Consider the following 21,145-nt stretch of genomic DNA (forward strand, 5'->3'; position numbering starts at 1 on the left):
GCCAGGGTGTTTTTTTTTTTTTTTTTTTTTTGCTATAGGGCACGTGCGTTCGCCAGACAGAGAGAGAGAGACAGAGAGACAGACAGCGAGAAATCATCCCCCGGGGGGATGGCCACGCTGCAATCCCTTCTCCTCCATTCTCCTCTCAGGATCTTGGGCACGCGCCCGGCGTGAGTTTAAGCCACCGGGTCCGGCACCCGAACCACGGTTGACCACATGGGAGTCCAGTGACATAGCCATTATGCTAACTGCTGGTCCTGGGATCCTCTTCTCTAAACCCTCATCTTTATAGCTAGGTAAGGGGGAAACTGACACTTATTAGGCGATGATGTGTGCCCTGTATTGTGCCAGAAAATTCTCACATAAGATCTCTTCTGGGCCTCATAAAAAGCATAGTTATGTGGTGTTATTACTGTTTGTTAGTAAGAAACTCAGAGAGGTACAGGCTTGGTTGAGGTCTCACAGCCAGGAATTAGTAGCAGCACGTTTCGGACCTCAGTTTGGCTTCCCTTTTCTAGTTGTTATATGTTCATTCACCAAAGGCGGATCAGGCTGGAACCTGCTTAAATCCAAGAGGTTGCTATCTTGGATGTGGAATCCCTGTACCGGTTTCAGGGATCTTGAAAACCCACATCAGGATAGGAAGCTAGGTGCTTGCCTCTCATGATCCAGCACACAATTGTCTCCAGCCTCTGGAAACTAAACTTCATCCACCCCATGATGGTAGCCTTTTCCCATTTCCCTAGCTGTGTGCTTGCTTGAGACTGCATTAACATCTTGTGGGTATATGTGAAGGGGTATACGCATGGGTGCATACTTGGGGGCTCGCCTCTCACCGTGGTCTTTATATGACCTCTGAAGAAAGGACACCTGCAACAAAAGCTTATTAACTTGCCATCTTCCTAGGGGATGGCTGGATTCCTATTTTCCAGATAAGGATTACGGAGATCTTCTTGGAAGATGAAATGAACTCTCTGGAGGCTGCTGAGAGGCCTTTGTGTTCACGATCCTTGATGAAGGGGAACATTTTGTTTCAAACTTCAGAACCTAGTGGGCAAGTCCGGGCTGCTTATCTCTGTGGAAGCTAGTTATACCTAGTACATGATAAAATTTCTGTTATACTTAGTACATGGAAAGTGCTCAGTAAGGAATAACTTAATGAAAAATAGAGTGCTCACAATAAAGATAAAAATACAAAAACAAAAATAAAAAAAAAACAACAAATTAAGAAACCAAAGCAACTAAACAGAAAAACACAGTGCTTAGTTTTAATTGAAAGTCACAAACACTGATTCTGGCTAAATGAATCAAAGAAATAGATGGATACTGTTCAGCTTATTGGAAAAACAGTGGGGAAGATATGTAGAACCAGCCTAGAGCCAAGGGGTGGGTAATGAGAGCAACTCTGGGAGTTTCATGCACATCTCTCTTGGGGGTTGTCATTGGTTGACTCAGCTTCGTTCACTTCAGACTACTCTGATAATTCAGATTATTCGGAGAGTTTGAGTCAAGGTTGATAACCTCCCCAGAATCACATGGGGAAGGGAAGGAGTTCTGTAAGAGGAGGTACTCTGGATATACTCACATGTACACACGCCAAGTACCTACTCTAACAGGTGTATAGGCAATCCTGAACCTCAAGGAGTTTATAGTTAGTGGGAAGAAATAGGTAAGTCAAGGTATAAATAACAGTAGGTGTTGATGGTTGCTGTGAAAGATTTGTATAAAGTGCTGTGAGAACTTAGGTTTTAAATCTTTCATGGTGGAGGCCTGTGTCAGGTAAGGATCGAGCAGAATTTTAAAGACTGAGTGAGACTGCTACTTGGACAAATGCCTTTCAGGAAGAAACCCTTTTGTGATCTTAAGTGATATGAAAGAATGGTGTGTCCAGGAAATGCAAAGCGTTCTGAGTGCCTAGTCCACAGAGTACATCTTAGAGCGTGGGGTGGGGCTGGATCTTAAAGGGCCATGTGCTCTTAGGCTTTGGACTTTGAACCTGGGAAATGAACTGTCATTGAGTGACTTTAGGTAGCAGAAAGACACGATCAGTTCTGAGGTTTAGATCGGTGACCATGAAGGCTGTAGCAGTGCCCTCAAATTCAACTCCCTTGAACGTGGCTATTAAAATAAGGATGCCGATTGTTCTAGAATAGTCACAGAGAAGATGCTAGAGGATCTATCCAGTCAAGAGACTTCCCACATGGTTCGAGAGCCCCAAATATTCATAGGAATTCTCAGTAACTCCTCCTCCTTTCTACTTTAGATTCAGGGGAATGGTAGCAGGTGGCACCCGTTGCCTGTGGAGCTCTCAGTGAGCATGTTTCTTGGACTTAGAAGGCAGTGAAGGTTGTGAAGTAGGCTTAGGGGGTTTCCCCAGGGCCCCATCTTCACCCGCAGTTACCAGTTCTCTCTCTGTGCTTAGAAACGAGCAGGGTGCAGTATAGCAGTATCTGGGGGGGAAGGGGTGCACTCAGGAAAAAGGTAGCAACAGCCCCGGCCTCTGATGCTGGGTGGGATGGGATCACTTCCTTTAGATAGCCAGTTTGTGATTTTGCAGAGGAAGTTGAATGAGATTGAGAAAGCTTGGGTCCCCAGAGGTTGCTGGGGGCTGAAGGCAGAGCTTCCTTTTCCGTATAAACATGAGCTCTCTGACAGGTAGCTACACAATTCTGTTTCCTTTGTAATAGGTGGTTTCTGAAAACAGGAAAATCTTTACTCCTACTGTGAAGATTTGAGGGAATTGTTTCTAGGAATATGGGGTGCAGATCTAAAGATGGGTTAGAATTTGCCTTTCCTGTGTTTTAGCTATTCGGTTTTGGCCAAGTTACTTAACCTCCCTAAGTTTTAGGTTTCCTAACTTGAGTGAGTTATAGTAATATCCTCACCACCACCGACAGCAGCAAAACCTAGCATTTATTGAATACTTACATTATGCCAGGCACTGCAAGAAAGTATTTTGTATTAATTAACTTCTTTGTTCCTTAAATGACTCTATAAAGTAGGCAGTGCTATTATCACCCTTAGAAACAGATTAGAAAACCTGGGTACAGCAAGATTAGTAACTTCCTCTTCCCAGTCTTCCTTCTTGCTCATCCCCTGCAAAAAATTGGTAAATGGTAGAGCGAGAATTTAATTGCAGACAGTATAACACCAAAATTTGATATATCATAGAGCCGTTATTAATTTTAAAGGAATTATGCAGAAAATGCTTAATATAGCTGCTTAGTACTTAGTGAGCATTTGATAAAATTAGCTATTCATTGTGTTTTTATTCTTACTCTGCTCCGTTTTTGTTTCTTACAGAAGCAGCTGACGCAGGATGATGATGTGGACGAGGTCGAGATCGCTATTGACAACACAGCTTTCATGGATGAGTTCTTTTCTGAGGCAGGCAACCTTCCTGTATTTTTTTCTGAGTGTGCATAAGGAAATACAGCTTCCTTAGTAAGAATAAAACATCCCACATTTTCAAGAAGAGCAGAGGCAGGTTACAGTCTTTCAGTGGGGTGGGATGGCCAGACAATGAAATTACAAGGAGATTCTCTTTTCCATACTTAACTTGGGGGGATCTGGATTTTTAATCTTAAGGAAGTCAAAAGAAGGGAAATTATATGTGATTGAAGAGCTGCGTTTAAAGTCTTAGGCTACGTGACAACATTTTAATGATATTCTTTCTTGCCAAAATACCTAATTTAAATTTAGACTCAGTCATGGGGTTACAGCCATGAATGTGAAAAGAAAAAAAAAAATCTTGGCCTAGCTCCACAGGTAGCAGGGGAGCTGCTGCATGATGCTGGAATCAGCTGGAAGGCTCAGGGTTCAGTCCTGGACCTTCCTGAACAAGTCTGTGAGTGTGCCCGTGTTTCTGGCTGGCTGCAGGGCTGGGGGAGGATCATGGTATGAAGACCTTGTCTAGGGTGCCTCTCCCTGTCTATCTGCCTCTCTGTCTTTCTTGAAGAAAATAAAATTAAAAATATCCTATAAGCCAAAAACTTAGACCTGTGACTCATATCAAATTTGTTGTTTCTGAAAATGTTTATAGTCCTTTGTATGGGATAATTGATAATTGAAAAGCCAAGAAACCACCAGTTTATTTTCGTACAACTCACTGGGGGTAGGCTCATGTCTATAGATTCATACACTTTTAGATCTTGAAGGTCCTTGGTATGATGGTGCTGTGGTAGAGCAATGGTGGAAAGTTAATTGAGGCAGTAGTGTGGACAGAAACATAGGCTTTGGGATCAGGGAAATCTGGGTTCATGTCTCAGCCCTGCTTCTGACCAGTTGGTGAATTTGTGAATGTTCCTTAACATGGCCAAACTTTGGTTTTATCATCAGTTATTTGGGGTTGATAATATAATTTCCCATTGGGTTATTATAAGAATTAAGTGGGTTGGGGCCCAGCAGGTAGCGTGGTGGTTAAGGCGCTGGACACTCCCACATGGCCAACCATGGTTCAAGTCCTGGACCTGGTGGCTTGCTTTCTCTCTCTCTCTTTCTCTGTCTCTCTCTGGTCAAATGAAAAGAAATGAATTAATTAATAAAATTAAATAAATAATTAAAAATAAATAAATATTAAAAAATATTTAAAAATATTTAAGTGCGCTTTCAAAGAAGACCTTTTTTAAAAAAAAATGATGAATTTTTTGAAAAACGTTCAATTATGTCAGTTCTTGACAAGTTGAATATGTAAGCATGTGTGTGCTTAAGTGGTAGTGGTACTGAAATATGAGGAAACATTGCATTGTCTTGTAATTTCATTAAAAGTGGAAGGCTTAATGAACTACCATTAATTCAAATTTTTAAAAAATCTAAAATAGTAGAAGCAGATTATAGCTCTAGGTACCAACCAGAAAGATTTTATGGCTTAATGGTCTAGAAAGCAAATTGCCGACGAAAATCAAATTGTATTAAAAGGAAGTACATTCTAATGTGATGTGTTTTATTGAAAACGATGAATAACATACAGCCTTGGTTCAGCGATCGCACAGTGCATACATGCTTTGAAAGACCATATTGTACCCCACCTGATGTACAATAATTAGATGTAAACAAGATATTATAAAAAATAATTTAATTATATTTATTCAAATTTATTTACCCAATAAAAATCAGAATCTCACATATTAAATAAAAAAGAAAGTAAAGTTAAAAAATAAAGCATACTTATGAGACAAACATAATATGTATTTACATGTAAAAATATAAATACACTGTGCTTATGTGTGTATAATAGCCATTTCTGGTTTGGTACATGAAGGTATATAAGAGAAGCATACATTATTTCTACACAATTTAAAGTGATTTGTATGAAAAGTCATTTCCGAGCAATTATATATAATTTAAAATATATAAAATCACAAAATTATGTGACTATTGAGTGAAATTAGTTTCAAATTAATTTTCTTTGTAACTTTAGAGTTATTTTTTTCTTTCTTCAGTGAATTATATTTAAAATTAATTTAATTTTCCTATTTTTTTTCTACCTTTTAGGCGGGATCTCTCAGTGTGGACAGTCCATGACACTGACTCTAAACTGATATTTCTGTGTAGACTGAACCAGAGAAACCATGCCTGTCTTCATATTTTGCTGGTTCCCTGACAATGGTGCCTCCACTCCCACAGATTGTCCCGTCCAATGCTAAAAAGGCTTATGAATTAAGCATCTATTAAAAGAACTTGACTGAATTGCTTTGAAAAATTATTTTTGTAAATTTGATTCAAGTCCTTCTATATTGTATACGTTTGTGTTGAAAGAAAATTATAGACTTACCATTTTGTACTTTCTCAAAAGCCATCTCCAAATACCTATGAAATTCATTTCAGCATCTGCCTTTTACATGCCATGTGGTTCCTGACATAAAGTAAAATATTAATGCCTTATATTTTATACTATGAATAATTGACGCTGTTATCCTATGCACCCTAAGTGATGTAAGCCTTCTTCAGAACAGGCCCTGTCTATTTTGCTCTTTGCATTTGGGAAGTTTTCAAAGGAAAGGAAACGAAAGAGAACATATGACAAAAGCGAAGCGACGTGTTTACTTGAATATTCATGTCCTGTTGCAGGTGTGTGTGAACGGCTGCTGAGGTGCACGAAACTTCAGCAGAATTTGTGAGCCCTGTCTAAACCTCTCCACAATGTAATCCCAGGCCTTCTTTCTAGAGCCTCATGTCCTTGGTTGCAAAACTTCAGACAGAATGTACATACTTTCCAGAATGCAGAGCCTGGCTGAACCTCTTCTTCCTCTCAGATCAAACATGTAATCTGTCAAGAGTGCCTGTTGTGCTGAGTCCCATACACCTCCTGTTGTGCTCATAATAGCGTGAAGAACAGGGGACGTGGCTCTGAGGGCCAGGCTGGGGAGAGAGGGCACAGATCGTATGTTTAACTATCAAAATTTTTTTTTTTGTGGAGCTTTTAGACACATCATTAATATTTTTTAAAAATTAAGTAAGGGCTGACTCCATGGCCTGGTGGTTAAGGCAGAGTTTTAACTCCTGTTCTTGGAGGCTTGACAAATACACTGGGTGCATATATGTGCCCCAAATCCTGACAGGATGGAGAAAGTGGGGGAACAAATCTCACAACGTGACCATACCCCTGAGGGGTGCTCTCTCTCTCTCACCCCCGTCGTCCTCCGTCTCTCAGGTGATGCCGTATACCCTTTGGCCATGTCACATAAAAAGATAGCTCTGTCGCATGCTTGCTGCATAGTCATTTACTCCACCCCAGCTCATCTCTCTACCCGCATACGCACGCGCATACTCACAGATGCCAACACCTGCTGGTGCACTTATACATGCCGCAGTGCCGCAAGTAGTGCCCCCCACAGACACACACTCTCCCCTTCACCCACCCTCTGCACCTATGCATATACCCACAGCTTACATTCCCACAAGCTTAAATACACACACACACACACACACACACACACACACACACACGAGCCAACCATGACTCCCATGATACCCCAAATTTACTCTTTGGGGTTACAGCCATGAATGTGAAAAGAAAAAAAAAAATCTTGGCCTAGCTCCACAGGTAGCAGGGGAGCTGCTGCATGATGCTGGAATCAGCTGGAAGGCTCAGGGTTCAGTCCTGGACCTTCCTGAACAAGTCTGTGAGTGTGCCCGTGTTTCTGGCTGGCTGCAGGGCTGGGGGAGGATCATGGTATGAAGACCTTGTCTAGGGTGCCTCTCCCTGTCTATCTGCCTCTCTGTCTTTCTTGAAGAAAATAAAATTAAAAATATCCTATAAGCCAAAAACTTAGACCTGTGACTCATATCAAATTTGTTGTTTCTGAAAATGTTTATAGTCCTTTGTATGGGATAATTGATAATTGAAAAGCCAAGAAACCACCAGTTTATTTTCGTACAACTCACTGGGGGTAGGCTCATGTCTATAGATTCATACACTTTTAGATCTTGAAGGTCCTTGGTATGATGGTGCTGTGGTAGAGCAATGGTGGAAAGTTAATTGAGGCAGTAGTGTGGACAGAAACATAGGCTTTGGGATCAGGGAAATCTGGGTTCATGTCTCAGCCCTGCTTCTGACCAGTTGGTGAATTTGTGAATGTTCCTTAACATGGCCAAACTTTGGTTTTATCATCAGTTATTTGGGGTTGATAATATAATTTCCCATTGGGTTATTATAAGAATTAAGTGGGTTGGGGCCCAGCAGGTAGCGTGGTGGTTAAGGCGCTGGACACTCCCACATGGCCCACCATGGTTCAAGTCCTGGACCTGGTGGCTTGCTTTCTCTCTCTCTCTTTCTCTGTCTCTCTCTGGTCAAATGAAAAGAAATGAATTAATTAATAAAATTAAATAAATAATTAAAAATAAATAAATATTTAAAAAAAGAATTAAGTGGGTTAATGTTTGTAAAACATTCAGTATAGTATCTAGTGTATACGAGGACATTTCAGAAAAATTGTGGAATAATAGAATTAAAGTATGAGTTTATTTAGGTGTAGCAAGTTTTGAAATCCATGTATATAGTTTTTTCATTATATACATTTTCCAAGAACCTTTTGAAGACCCCTTATATGGGCTCAATGAATGATAGCTACTTCATTACAAATAACAATAAAACTTGCTGGTTTCTGCCACTCTACTATAGTTTCTTTATTTCTATTTTTTTTTTCAATTTCCCTGGAATAAAAACAAGAGGCATTATATGTGGGCACTTTTGTCCTCTACGTTGCGGATGTGGAAGAGTAACTCTCCAATTTTTCTTTAAGTGGAGTCCAAGGCTTGATGGTTATGCGTGTTGATCTGTTTGAGTAATGAAAGGGTTTAGAGCAAACTTGAGCATGTGCAGACCTGATTGGAAAGTTGGCTGTAAGCACTTCCAGAACCCCACCCTCTTTGTGGATAGGTCTGGCCTTTTGGTCAAGGAACACTTGGTTTTTGTGAGCTCAGAATTATCCAGATGTTAATGGTGGAAAGAAAATGTCCTTTTGTTCATGATGTGGGTGGACTCCAGGAGACATTTAAAGGCATCATAACTTGGTCCTACAATCTTGCCTTGGAGAACCACATACTTTTGGGACCAGCAGTTGGCATAATGGCTATGTCGCTGGACTCCCACATAGTTGACTGCGGTTCGAGTCCCAGACCCGGTGGCTTAAACTCACGCCGGGCACATGTGCTTCCCTCTCCCAAATTAGCAAGAGTCCGTGAGAGGCAGTATTATCTGAGGTAGGAAGATATTAACTTTTAGCCTGCAAGACAGTTTTTTTTTTTTTTGAGAGGTTTTCGCTATAGGGCACATGCGCTCACCAGAAAGACAGAGAGAGACAGAGAGATAGAAAGCGAGAAATCACCCCCCAGGGGGGATGGCCACACCACAATACCTTCTCCTCCATTCTCCTCCTGGGATCTTGGGCACACACGCACATGTGCCCGGCGTGAGTTTAAGCCGCTGGGTCCAGGACTCAAACCGCGGTCGACTATGTGGGAGTCCAGAGACATAGCCATTACACTAACTGCTGGTCTCCCTGCAAGACAGTTTGAGTCCATCTTCAAGCATTTTAGAGCAGTGTGACCTTGCCCAGATTATTAACTTGAGCTTTAATTTTCTACTTGAGAGTTGGAAATGTTAGTACTTACCTTCTAGGCTGTCGTGAGGATTACATGAGATCATACATCTGGAAAGCTTTATGTAGACAGAAAAGTGCTGAAGGGTAGATGATGGCTGTTTCTAAAGAGGCCCTTTAGAGGCTTCATAAAAACTCCAGGGCAGCCTCATTTCTTGTTTTCTCTTTGTGAAACATTTCTCTTTCCTTTGGGGAACACTCCCTCCATAAAAGAACTCTACTGCATTCCGTGAGGAGAAGGGGACAGCATGATGAAGTGGAAAGAGTATATAGTCTTTGAAAGTAAAGTCTTTATTTATCACTAACTGTGTGATCTGGTCACTTTCTTAAACCTCTGCACTCAGTGGGTTTATCTGTGAAATGGGGGGAAAATAATCACCTTACAGACTTGTTGGGGATTAAAGGAGCGAACACTCAGAAAGTGTTTAGCATGGGGCGACACCATGTTATTTTCCTTCCTTCCCCCAGGATAGACACTAGGGGAGTGAAATAGAAGCAAGAAGGAGTCGGTCCTGAAAAATGATGATGCGGACCCTGGTCTCCATCTCAGATCTGCTCACTACCAGTATATACAAGTAGTATAATTGTAGAAAAGTTGCTAAACAACTCTGAATCCCAGTTTCTTTTAAAATGAGAATATTACCTGCTGGTTATTATGGACACAAATAATTCCATACCTACCAGGATACGCTTAGCACAGTGCCTGATATATAATAATATGTCTTCAGTAAGCTTTTTTAAAAGAATTATCTATTTAATAATATTATTATTTTTTAAATTTTGCCAGAGAAATATAGAAAAGAGTGAAGGAAAATGGGAAAGCAAGCTGTCAGGTCCAGGATGTGAACCATGGTTGGCCATTTGGGAGTCCAGTGCCCTAATCATTATACTACCTGCAATCCCCTGTCTTCAGTTAGCTTTAGTTCTCATCACCATTCTGTCCCCCAATATACCTGTGAATGAGCAGACTACAAAATTTATTTTGTAGAATGTAGTATCAAAATATTCTTGGAATTGGGATAACGTACATTTCAGATAATAGAGATTTGGGAAAGTGAAAGGTTTTCCCTCTCTGTGTGACAGGGGACATGCGCAGCACATCCTGAAGGATATAGCTAAGTAGATTTCTTGGGAAACACTCTTGTAATAAAACTCGCTTTTTGGGGGACCAGCAGTTAGCGTAATGGCTATGTCGCTGGACTCCCATGTAGTTGACCATGGTTCAAGTCCCAGACCCGGTGGCTTAAACTCACACCAGGCGTGTGTGGGTATGTGCCCAAGATCCTGAAAGGAGAATGGAGGAGAAGGGATTGCGGTGTAGCCATCCCTCCTGGGGGGTGATTTCTCGCTTTCTGTCTCTCTGTCTCTCTCTGTCTGGCGAGTGCTCTCACCCTATAGCAAAAACTTCTCCAAAAAAAAAAAAAAAAACGAAAAAACAAAAATTACCCTCCAAAAACAAAAAAAACTTGCCTTTTGGGCTGGCTCCAGCAGGGTCACCTATGATTGTTTGCTGAGAACTGATAGTGCTTGGTCATAGCAGCATTTGCAAGGTGCGGACGAGTGCCAGGGCTTTTTCAGAATGTGATTTGCACTATAAAGTTTGATTGGCTTCTCCATTTTCTTGGTAGTTAGAGACAAGAATTGGTCCTTGGGATTTTAGACCACCTTCACCGATTCTGGTAAATGAGATACCCTGTATTTTTTGTGTGTAATTTGCAATTGTCTATATTTTTCTTGGTCTGTTTACTCATTTGGCAGAAAAAAAAACAAAGTTATGGAGGAAACAGGCCTGTCCTACAAGGTAAAAAATTAGGGCTTATTGGTCTATATTCATCATTCACCAAAATACATGAATGTCTATTACCTTCTGGACAACGCAGTAGGTGCCAGAGATACGATGTTCCACGTGGCAGGATCTTTGCTGTCTGTTAGCTCCCTATCTGGTTAGGGTGATAGAATTTTTTAAAAAGTTATCACATGGTTGGGAACCAGCAATTAGTGTAATGGCTATGTCGCTGGACTCCCACGTAGTCGACTGCGGTTCATGTCTCGGACCCCGTGGCTTAAAACTCACGCCGGGCATGTGTGCGTGCGTGCCCAAGATCCTGAGAGGAGAATGGAGGAGAAGGGATTGCGGCGTGACCATCCCCCCTGGGGGGTGATTTCTCGCTTTCTGTCTCTCTGTCTCTCTCTGTCTGTCTGGCGAGCGCACGCGCCCTATAGCGAAAACCTCTCCAAAAAAAAAAAAAGAAAAGTTATCATATGGTAATAGAAGTGTCACCAAGGAACTGTGGGAGTACATAAGAGGAAATGCTAAATTCTGACTGGAGTAAGGGGGAAAGGAAGATGAGGGAAACTTCTGTGGTTCTTTCTAAACCTGTACATGAAAGTCACCTGAGGAGCTTTGTGCACCTGCACATCCCTGAGCCACAGAGGCTGAAATGATTCTGACTTTGGAACTTTTAGGAAGTTATTCCAGGTGATTCTGTTGCCTACTGCAGTTTGAATCACTGCAAAAAATGGTGAGAAACCTTTAGGATTTTAAGGGGGGGAAATGGTAAGATCAGCGTATGTTTTAGAAAAATCGTTCTGATGGTACCTTGTGGATGGAGGGTGGACAAGAGTAGAAATGGAAAGATCCGCAAGTTGGCCTATGCAGCAGCCCATGGGGAAAAGGAAGAGAGCTTTGATCTGAACCGGTGACCCTAAGTAGCAGCATGGTATGTCATGTGGGGATGTGTTCGCCGTGCCTTAAACTATAGAGCTATGTAATTATTTCACACATGAAGAAGTTGGGAGTTAGGAAGGGTGCGGTGACTTAGAGGTGTGAGGATTCCACATCAGCATCTCTGTGATTCACCTTGCTTTTCCCTTAAGGTTGATAGAGTCTTTTCTGATTGTATTGGTTATCTGTCAGACTATCCCAACATTTAGTTGTATAAAACAACTATTATGTTGACAGAGTCCATGGACTAGAAATTCAAATAGAGAATAGTGGGGGTAGATTTTCTCTGGTCCACCAATTTCTAGGAAGGTTTTCTTGGGAAGGCTTGAGCAGCCGAATCTTATAGAGACATCTTTATTGTAATATCTGGTGCCTGGACTAAGCTGATTCAAAGAAGAGGCTCAGAGTCAATCAAAGCGCTGTTCTTGGCCACTGTCTGTGGCTTGGATTTCTCATAGCATTGCCCATTCAAGATCACTGGGCTTATTACATGGAGGCTCAGGGGTGCAAGGCAAATGGGTATGGAAGTTGTATAGTACACCATTTCCACTGTGCCCTATAATTGAAGCAGTCATAAGCCTGCTAGATTCAAGACAGCAGTACATAAATCCCACCTCTTAATGGGGGAGAACTAAGGAATTTGTACCTGTGACTGGCCCCGTAGCATAGTAGTTAAAAGAGCTGGATCCCATATGGCCAACTGCAGTTCAAATATCCTGGCCCTGGTGGCTTGAAAAACACACTGGGCATGTTTATGTGCATGCCTAGAATTCTGACAGGCTGGAGAAATGGAGATGGGATTGTGGTGTGACCACACCCTAGTAGGGGGTGCTTTTTCCCTCACTCTCTGTCTTTCTCTAGTAAGTACATATGCTGTCTGGCAATGAGGAAAAAAAAAAATTGTACACATGTTTTAAAACTACCAAGGAGTTACAACTCCATTTGGCCTCACCCTGCAACAGCGATACAAATGTTACAAGTCCCCAGTTCTTATTATTTTTTTTTTTAATGAGGAAGGAAAACTCCCAAATCCTCCATGCAGACTTCCCTGTGGTCCGCTACCTAGCACTGGATCACATGGTCATGGCCACTCTTAGCTGGAAGGGACACCAGGAAAGTGAGTCTTCAGCAAAGGGATGAGCTTACCAGGATTGCCACAGAATCTCACGATTCAACCTTTGGCCGGCAACACTGCAACCCCAGCAAAATCAGAGTTCTGTTATAAAGGGAGAAAGGGCATATATAGGGAGGGTGGCCATTTGATGGGTCACAGTGTTTGTCAAGGGTGGCAGTGAAGATGCAGAAGGTCTTCTGTGATCAGATATGAAAGAGATCCTTCCACTCTTTTCCTCTCTTGGAAATTTAAAATGCATATTATTTAAGGCACCAAGAAATCTGCTTAACTTACCTATCCCAGGAGTTTGTTTTACGCAGAACCCTGGGAACTGACATGGAACTGCTGTTAATAGGGATGAATGAATACATTTTGGAAAGTGTAATTATAGTTTTATTTTTATGAGTGTATAAGAAGTGGTCACCTAGTACCTTTGTTTAAGCTGTTATCACATAGTACCATAGACTAGGTGGTTTATAAATAATTTTTTATTATATAAGAATTTTTTTCCCATCGTTCTAATCTAAATGTACGAGATCAGAGTGCCAGCAAGGTCAGATTATGGTGCCGGCTCTCTTCCAGATTGCAAGCTTTTTTAGAGGTTTTTGCTATAGGGCGCGTGCGCTCGCCAGACAGACAGAGAGAGACAGAGAGACAGAAAGCGAGAAATCACCTCCCAGCGGAGACGGCCATGCTGCAATCCCTTCTCCTCCATTCTCCTCTTGGGATCTTGGGCACGCACGCACATGTGCCCCATGTGAGTTTAAGCCACCGGGTCCGGGATGCGAACCACGGTCAACTACGTGGGAGTCCAGCGACATAGCCATTACACTAATTGCTGGTCCCGCCAGATTGCAAGTTTTATCCTCCTATGGGAAGAGAGCAAAATCATTCGTTAGCCTGTAGTACGGGCACTGATCTCATTTGTGAGGGCTCCACTCTCATGCTCTAATTATCTCCAAGAGACCCCTGGCTCCTAATACTATCACACTGGGGACTAGGTTTCTAATGTTTATTTGGGGGACACAAACGTTTAGTCTGTAAGATGCTCTTAAAAAGATCTGAGACTGGGACTAGCAGATGGTGTAATGGTTATGTTGTTGGACTTCCATGTAGTCGACCGTGGTTCAAATCCTGGACCTGACAGCTTAAACTCAGGCTGGGTGCTCTATGTGTGTGTGTATGTGTGTGTGTGTGTGTGTGTGTGTGTGTGTGTGCGCCCAAAATTCTGAGAGGAGAATGGAGGAGAAGGGATTGTGGCGAGGCCATCCCTCTGAGGAAGTGATTTTTCACTGTTTCTCTGGCAAGCAAAAAAATCTCTCTGTAGAAAAATATCTCTCTCTAAAAGAAAAAACGAGACTGCTTTGCAGTTGTATATGAAGCATCATTGTCTTATGAAATGGCTCATATTCAATTATTCACTCAACAGACGGCTGCTTAGTGACATCATTTGCTTGCTGCTGTGATGAATAGCAATTAGTCTATGATGGGTAACACATTGCCCCAGCCCTCGAAGAGATCTACCTCAGGGCTAGGAGAAGTGAAAGTGGCTAGATGTGGGCCAGGGGTGGAGCAAGGTCCTCTGACTAGAGGACCTGCAAAGCAGCCAGTTTTGAAGCATAGAGATTTTATTTATTTATTTATTTTTTTAAAGGTAGGCTTGAGTTCTGTTAGAACTAAGAACCTCTAAGTGAATGTAAGTTGGAAATGTAGTCAAATCTAGCAGGCTAAATATTTTTCACTTCTTTAAGTGGAGTATTTGGATGGCAGCAACCTGCTGGGAGGCTGGTGAATTCTGCATTTCTAGGCTCTTTGACTAGGGTAGGAAGGAAGCCCTTGACAGTCTCTTGCCAGTTTCTCTCAGGCCCATTACCTGTCTGTCCTGAGCTTTGCTCTGTATTGCAGGGAACTGCATTTCCCAGGTTTTCTTCCCAACTGGCTTTTGGTTAATCTGATCAAAGGAATTGCTATGGAGTGAATGTGTCTCCCCAAAATTTATATGTTGATGCCTCATCCAGACCTTGGGCTTCCCAGTCTCCAAAACTGTGAGAGATTGTGTGCTTGCTATTTAAGCTACCCAGTCTAAGTTGATGTTTTTTTTTTGATCTAAGAGAGATATTTGCTATAGGGCATGTGAACTTGCTGGAGAGACAGAGACAGAAAGCGAGAAATCCCCCCTCCCTCCCCGGGCAGATGGCCATGCCGCAACGCCTTCTCTTCCATTCTCCTCTTGGGATTTTGGGTGTGCACGCACACATACCGAGTGTGAGTCTCAGCCACCGGGTCCAGGATTTGATCTGTGATCGACTACTTGGGAGTCCAGCGATATAACCATTACACCATCTGCTGGTCCCCTAAGTTATTTTTTAAGAGATTTTTGCTATAGGACACATGTGCTTGCCAAAGAGATAGAACGAGACAAAGAGACAGAAAACAAGAAATCACCCCTTAGGGGTGATGGCCACACCTCAATCCCTTGTCCTCCTTTCTTTTGGAATTTTTTGGGCGTGTGCACACACATACCCAGCTTGAGTATTAAATCACCTATTCAGTACTCAAATCACAGTCAACTACATGGAAGTCCAGTGACGTAAACATTAAGACATCTGATGGTCCCAGGTATTTTTGATATAGGGGACTGAACAGACTAAGGCATGAAGAAGACTGGCAGAAGATTCGAGGAGGAGAGAAGAGGCCATGGCTTTTCTCTTTTTTCTTCTCAGACATGTCTCTTCCATGGCCTCAGCTTTCACTTGCTAGACCCGTTTTCATGGTCACCTCCACCATGGTCTGGCTGCCATACGGGACTTGACTTTGAGCTCTGGTGATTCTTTCTTCTTTGTCCCTCTAATCTGCTGTCTCTGATTTTTTCAGAGTATCTTACCATCCTCTGTTGGGCTTCTTGGACTTCCCATTTCTGTGTAACAATTCCCTGTATTATGTTACTTTGGTTAAAATAACTAGACAGGGGCAGCCAGTGGCATTGTGGTTAAAGCAGCTGGATCCCACATGGCCAACTGTATGAACTGAGTACTGGACCTGTGGCTTGAGAAACATGCTGGGCACATGTTTATGCATGCCCAAAATCCTGAAAGAAGAACTAAGAGAAGGGATTGCAGCATGACCGTCCCCCATGGGGAGTGCTTTCTCACTTTCCTTCTCTCTCTATCTCTCTGGTGAGTGCATGTACCCTCTAATAAATAAATAAAAAAATTATCTCCCTGATTAAATTTTGAGTGATAATAAACCACAATACACCTAACTGATTTGACATTATTGTCTAAGAATACTTGTTTTCACTGCTCATTGTAACTCTGAGAATACTTGTTTTCACTGTTCATTATACTCGAAGATATTCTTTTTTCATTCATAAAAGGAGAGTTGAGGGAACCAGCAGTTAGCGTAATGGCTATGTCGCTGGACTCCCACGTAGTTGACCGCGGTTCGCGTCTCAGACCCGGTGGCTTAAATCTCACGCCGGGCGCGTGTGCGTGCGTGCCCAAGATCCCGAGAGGAGAATGGAGGAGAAGGGATTGCGGCGTGACCATCCCCCCTGGGGGGTGATTTCTCGCTTTCTGTCTCTATGTCTCTCTCTGTCTGTCTGGTGAGCGCACGCGCCCTATAGCGAAAACCTCTCAAAAAAAAAAAAAAAAAGAACGAGACAAAGAGACAGAAAACAAGAAATCACCCCTTAGGGGTGATGGCCACACCTCAATCCCTTGTCCTCCTTTCTTTTGGAATTTTTTGGGCGTGTGCACACACATACCCAGCTTGAGTATTAAATCACCTATTCAGTACTCAAATCACAGTCAACTACATGGAAGTCCAGTGACGTAAACATTAAGACATCTGATGGTCCCAGGTATTTTTGATATAGGGGACTGAACAGACTAAGGCATGAAGAAGACTGGCAGAAGATTCGAGGAGGAGAGAAGAGGCCATGGCTTTTCTCTTTTTTCTTCTCAGACATGTCTCTTCCATGGCCTCAGCTTTCACTTGCTAGACCCGTTTTCATGGTCACCTCCACCATGGTCTGGCTGCCATACGGGACTTGACTTTGAGCTCTGGTGATTCTTTCTTCTTTGTCCCTCTAATCTGCTGTCTCTGATTTTTTCAGAGTATCTTACCATCCTCTGTTGGGCTTCTTGGACTTCCCATTTCTGTGTAACAATTCCCTGTATTATGTTACTTTGGTTAAAATAACTAGACAGGGGCAGCCAGTGGCATTGTGGTTAAAGCAGCTGGATCCCACATGGCCAACTGTATGAACTGAGTACTGGACCTGTGGCTTGAGAAACATGCTGGGCACATGTTTATGCATGCCCAAAATCCTGAAAGAAGAACTAAGAGAAGGGATTGCAGCATGACCGTCCCCCATGGGGAGTGCTTTCTCACTTTCCTTCTCTCTCTATCTCTCTGGTGAGTGCATGTACCCTCTAATAAATAAATAAAAAAATTATCTCCCTGATTAAATTTTGAGTGATAATAAACCACAATACACCTAACTGATTTGACATTATTGTCTAAGAATACTTGTTTTCACTGCTCATTGTAACTCTGAGAATACTTGTTTTCACTGTTCATTATACTCGAAGATATTCTTTTTTCATTCATAAAAGGAGAGTTGAGGGAACCAGCAGTTAGCGTAATGGCTATGTCGCTGGACTCCCACGTAGTTGACCGCGGTTCGCGTCTCAGACCCGGTGGCTTAAATCTCACGCCGGGCGCGTGTGCGTGCGTGCCCAAGATCCCGAGAGGAGAATGGAGGAGAAGGGATTGCGGCGTGACCATCCCCCCTGGGGGGTGATTTCTCGCTTTCTGTCTCTATGTCTCTCTCTGTCTGTCTGGTGAGCGCACGCGCCCTATAGCGAAAACCTCTCAAAAAAAAAAAAAAAAGGAGAGTTGAAACATTGGTCTCAGTGTTGATAAAACCCCTTAGAGACTTGGTTTCTGTTGGTTGGTTGACTGAGGTGACTTCTCTCTCCTTCTCATCAGTATTTGCTTTCTAAAACATAGCAGACAAACCAAAGAGGACTTGACTGAGGAGCTCTAGTAAGACTATTTTGGATTATGCCATTTTTGGGGAAAAGTAAAGAAATATAAATGGTGAAAATGAGGCATCACTTATTTGACCATTTATAACCATGTTATTTTTATCACCATAGGGTGGTGGCATGTTATAAGTTTTTAATAAATAAATATGCAAGAATTAATGCCCAAGTAGAGGTATAGTGTACATGGAAGTTTAGGGGGGGTAGAAACTAATTCAAAGGGCAGATAAAGCTTTTTGCTTAGCCTTCCACCTCACTTCATGGCAACCTGCCAGTTTTTCAAAGTAGTACTTTCTCTGCTTTCCATTAGATTCCACTGGCTAATTAGGTCCTCAGGGAAGAGGTCATCCATGCCTTGAAAATAACTCCCTCCTTTAGCTAGATGATTATGGTTAGTATAATTTGGTAATTATAATTGGGAACACCTAACGTGAAGAGGCGTTGACTTCTTGTTCTTAAAGTTCCTGAGGTGGCTCCTGATGTTGTCAGAGTGTTTTGTTGACACTAGGATTGCTATAAGGAGTAAATGGGACATGCTTGTAAAGGCACAGCATAGTATCTGGCATATAATGAAGTGTCATAATTGCTAGCTATTTTTGTATTTATTATTGTAATCATTGAATGTTAGTGAGCGTGTACTTTATGTTAAGTGTTTGACAAGAGTTATCCCATTTTATCCTCACAGGAACTCTGAAGTGGGAATTGTGATCATCTTCATTTCATGAGAGACCTGGTGCTTGGTTGGGGAGTATTTAAATGGTTTATTCAGGGCCATAAAACTGCTAAGGGGTGGAGCCAAAACTTGAACCCAGTCTGTTTGAATCTAACTTATTTTCTTAAATCCTGTGTTATATTGATTCCCATTATTGACAAATCATTGAAAAGCACATTTGAAAAACCAGCATACAATAAGAAGGCATTATGGACACTTAGCTGCAAATTTAGCAAGATGATTAAAAAAAAAGTTTGGATTGGTTCCCTTAATTAACAATTACTGAGCCCTCGTTGCATAAAAAGCTCTAAGGAACTGTGGTTAGAGGACAAAGAAATAAAGCACATGATCTCTGTGAGAAGTAACTGAATCAACCTCACAGAACAGTGAATTGAACTTGAGCATTAATCTGATGTAGGCTACATATTCACATATGTATGAAAGAAGGTAGCTAATGTTTCCATAGGTGGTTCTTGCAAGTTTACCTAGTCGGGAGATAGGGTTTGGTATCTAACAAAAGTCTGGGAAAACTTCAATTTTCCCTTTCTCTGCTGAATGACCTAGAATAAATTCCTTTACCTCTTTGAGCCTCAGTGTTCTCATGTATAAAATGATCAATGTTAATGACCTCACAGAAGTACTGTGAAGGGTCTAGATTACTTTCTGATATATGATCAGTGCATTTTATAATAATTCTTAAATACATAATTATGCAGGACAGTGTCAGTATGCTTTACCCCCAACAAACACAAATAGCCCTAAACTTGTTTTTAAAGACTTATTTATTTAATTTATTATTATTATTATTTTAAAGTTTTGCTGCAGGGCACATACATTCACCAGAGAGAGACAGAGAAAGTGAGGAAGCAAGCCACCAGGTCCAAGACTCAAATCACGTGGCCATATGGAAGTCCAGAGCCTTAACCACTATGCTACCTGTTGGCCCCAATAACTGAAGTTTTATATTGGGAACTTATCAGTTTCCTACTGTTTCTTTTCTTTCTCCCCACTCTCCTGAGATTTTGGTATCTGGCAAATGTACAAAGGGAAATTACATGTAGCTGCCACCATGAAATACCCAGAAAGTCACCTCTGTGAAATCAACACTTCCAAGAAGGAGCAGAGACACCAAGTACAAAACAAAACACAACAAAGCACAAAACTCTGCAATTCGTCTGTTTCCTATCCTAAAGTCCTAAAGCGATTCTGTGATTATTTGGCAAACTGATTAAACTGCTGTGAAATCAAAGTCTCTGAAATGTCTCCAAGTGATGAGGTTGATGAGGACAGAAGAAAGAGATTACTTACAGTGGGTGGAAGATGATGGAAATGGAGTGGTACCTGACCTGGGGAGTCCTGTAGGCAGGTTGAACTTAGAGCAACAGGATCCAGTTCTCCTGTGCATGGGGCCAGATGAACATCTACCATCCACTCTCCAGATGCCTGGAGTGAATGAGCTTCAGGCCCAGCAGTCCCATCCAGACAACTTCTTATATACTATCTTTGTATCATTGACCAAACTTTGGGTCAGGATGCTCTTTAGTTTATCACGTAGTTAGTTTTGCAGAAGAGATTTTCTAAAACAATCCAATCCATTGAACGTGCAAAATCTAAGGCCTTATGACTTGTTAAATTTGTGGAATTGGGGGCCAACAGGTGGTGTAGTGCTGGACTTACATATGGCCAAGTGTGTTTTGAATCCCAGATCCGGCAGCTCTGGTTCAAGTCCTGGATCCGCAGGCTTGATACTCATGCTGGGAGCATGTGTGTGTGCACCCAAAGTCCCAGGAGAAGAATGGAGGAGAAGGGATTATAGCATGGCCATCTCCCCTGGGAGTGATTTCTCACTTTCCCTCTCACCATTTCTTTCTCTCTGACAAGTGCACATGCCGTATGGCAAAACCCTTAAAAAAATGGTGAAGTTGGCTTTCTAGTGCATTTTTTAAAGATAGCCTCCCCTACCCCCAATCCTGTAAAACCATGTAATTACTTTGACAAGATAGTCATGTGATGAGAACAGAAACAGTATGTGATGCAATGATATTTTATAAGTTGTAAGAGAAGTCAGTGAAGGCAAAGGGAAGGTAGGAATTTCTGAGCTACCTAAAAGCTAGATTTTGAAGTGTTTACACCTCTAGAGGCAGCAAGTATTCATGACGGTAATGCTGGCTTTTTTCATAGTTTTGAGTAGCATTGGAATTCAAGAAAGCAAGCCACTAAAAGAGAAATAGTACAGATCATTTTATTGTTGTCTTGCCTTTTTTTTACAAGATTTTTTTTAGCGAACATGGTCATACCACAAGTAAAGCCGAAGTAGGACAGAGGACGCTCTGAAGGCTGGTTTGGTCATCTGAGGCTCGGAATAAGATTTTCTTTTTTTTTTTTTTTACAAGAGTACATATCATTTAAAAAAATTCAGTGTTAGGTCTAATAGAAAGAGTG

The 21,145-nt window shown here is 41.9% G+C and overlaps 1 protein-coding gene across 3 annotated transcripts in view; it reads left to right on the forward strand.

Moving 5' to 3' along the window:
• STX3 (syntaxin 3) overlaps positions 1-21,145 on the forward strand; it is a 53,560-nt gene that overhangs the window by 15,267 nt on the left and 17,148 nt on the right. For all 3 annotated transcript variants that reach the window (XM_027771431.1, XM_006147403.3, XM_027771432.1), the window contains exon 2: positions 3,304-3,387. In XM_027771431.1, the coding sequence (XP_027627232.1) occupies positions 3,304-3,387 (84 nt within the window). The remainder of the gene's footprint in view (positions 1-3,303; positions 3,388-21,145) is intronic.

Source organism: Tupaia chinensis, unplaced genomic scaffold (assembly GCF_000334495.1).
Source record: "Tupaia chinensis unplaced genomic scaffold, TupChi_1.0 Scaffold000213_1, whole genome shotgun sequence".
NCBI lineage: Eukaryota > Metazoa > Chordata > Mammalia > Scandentia > Tupaiidae > Tupaia > Tupaia belangeri.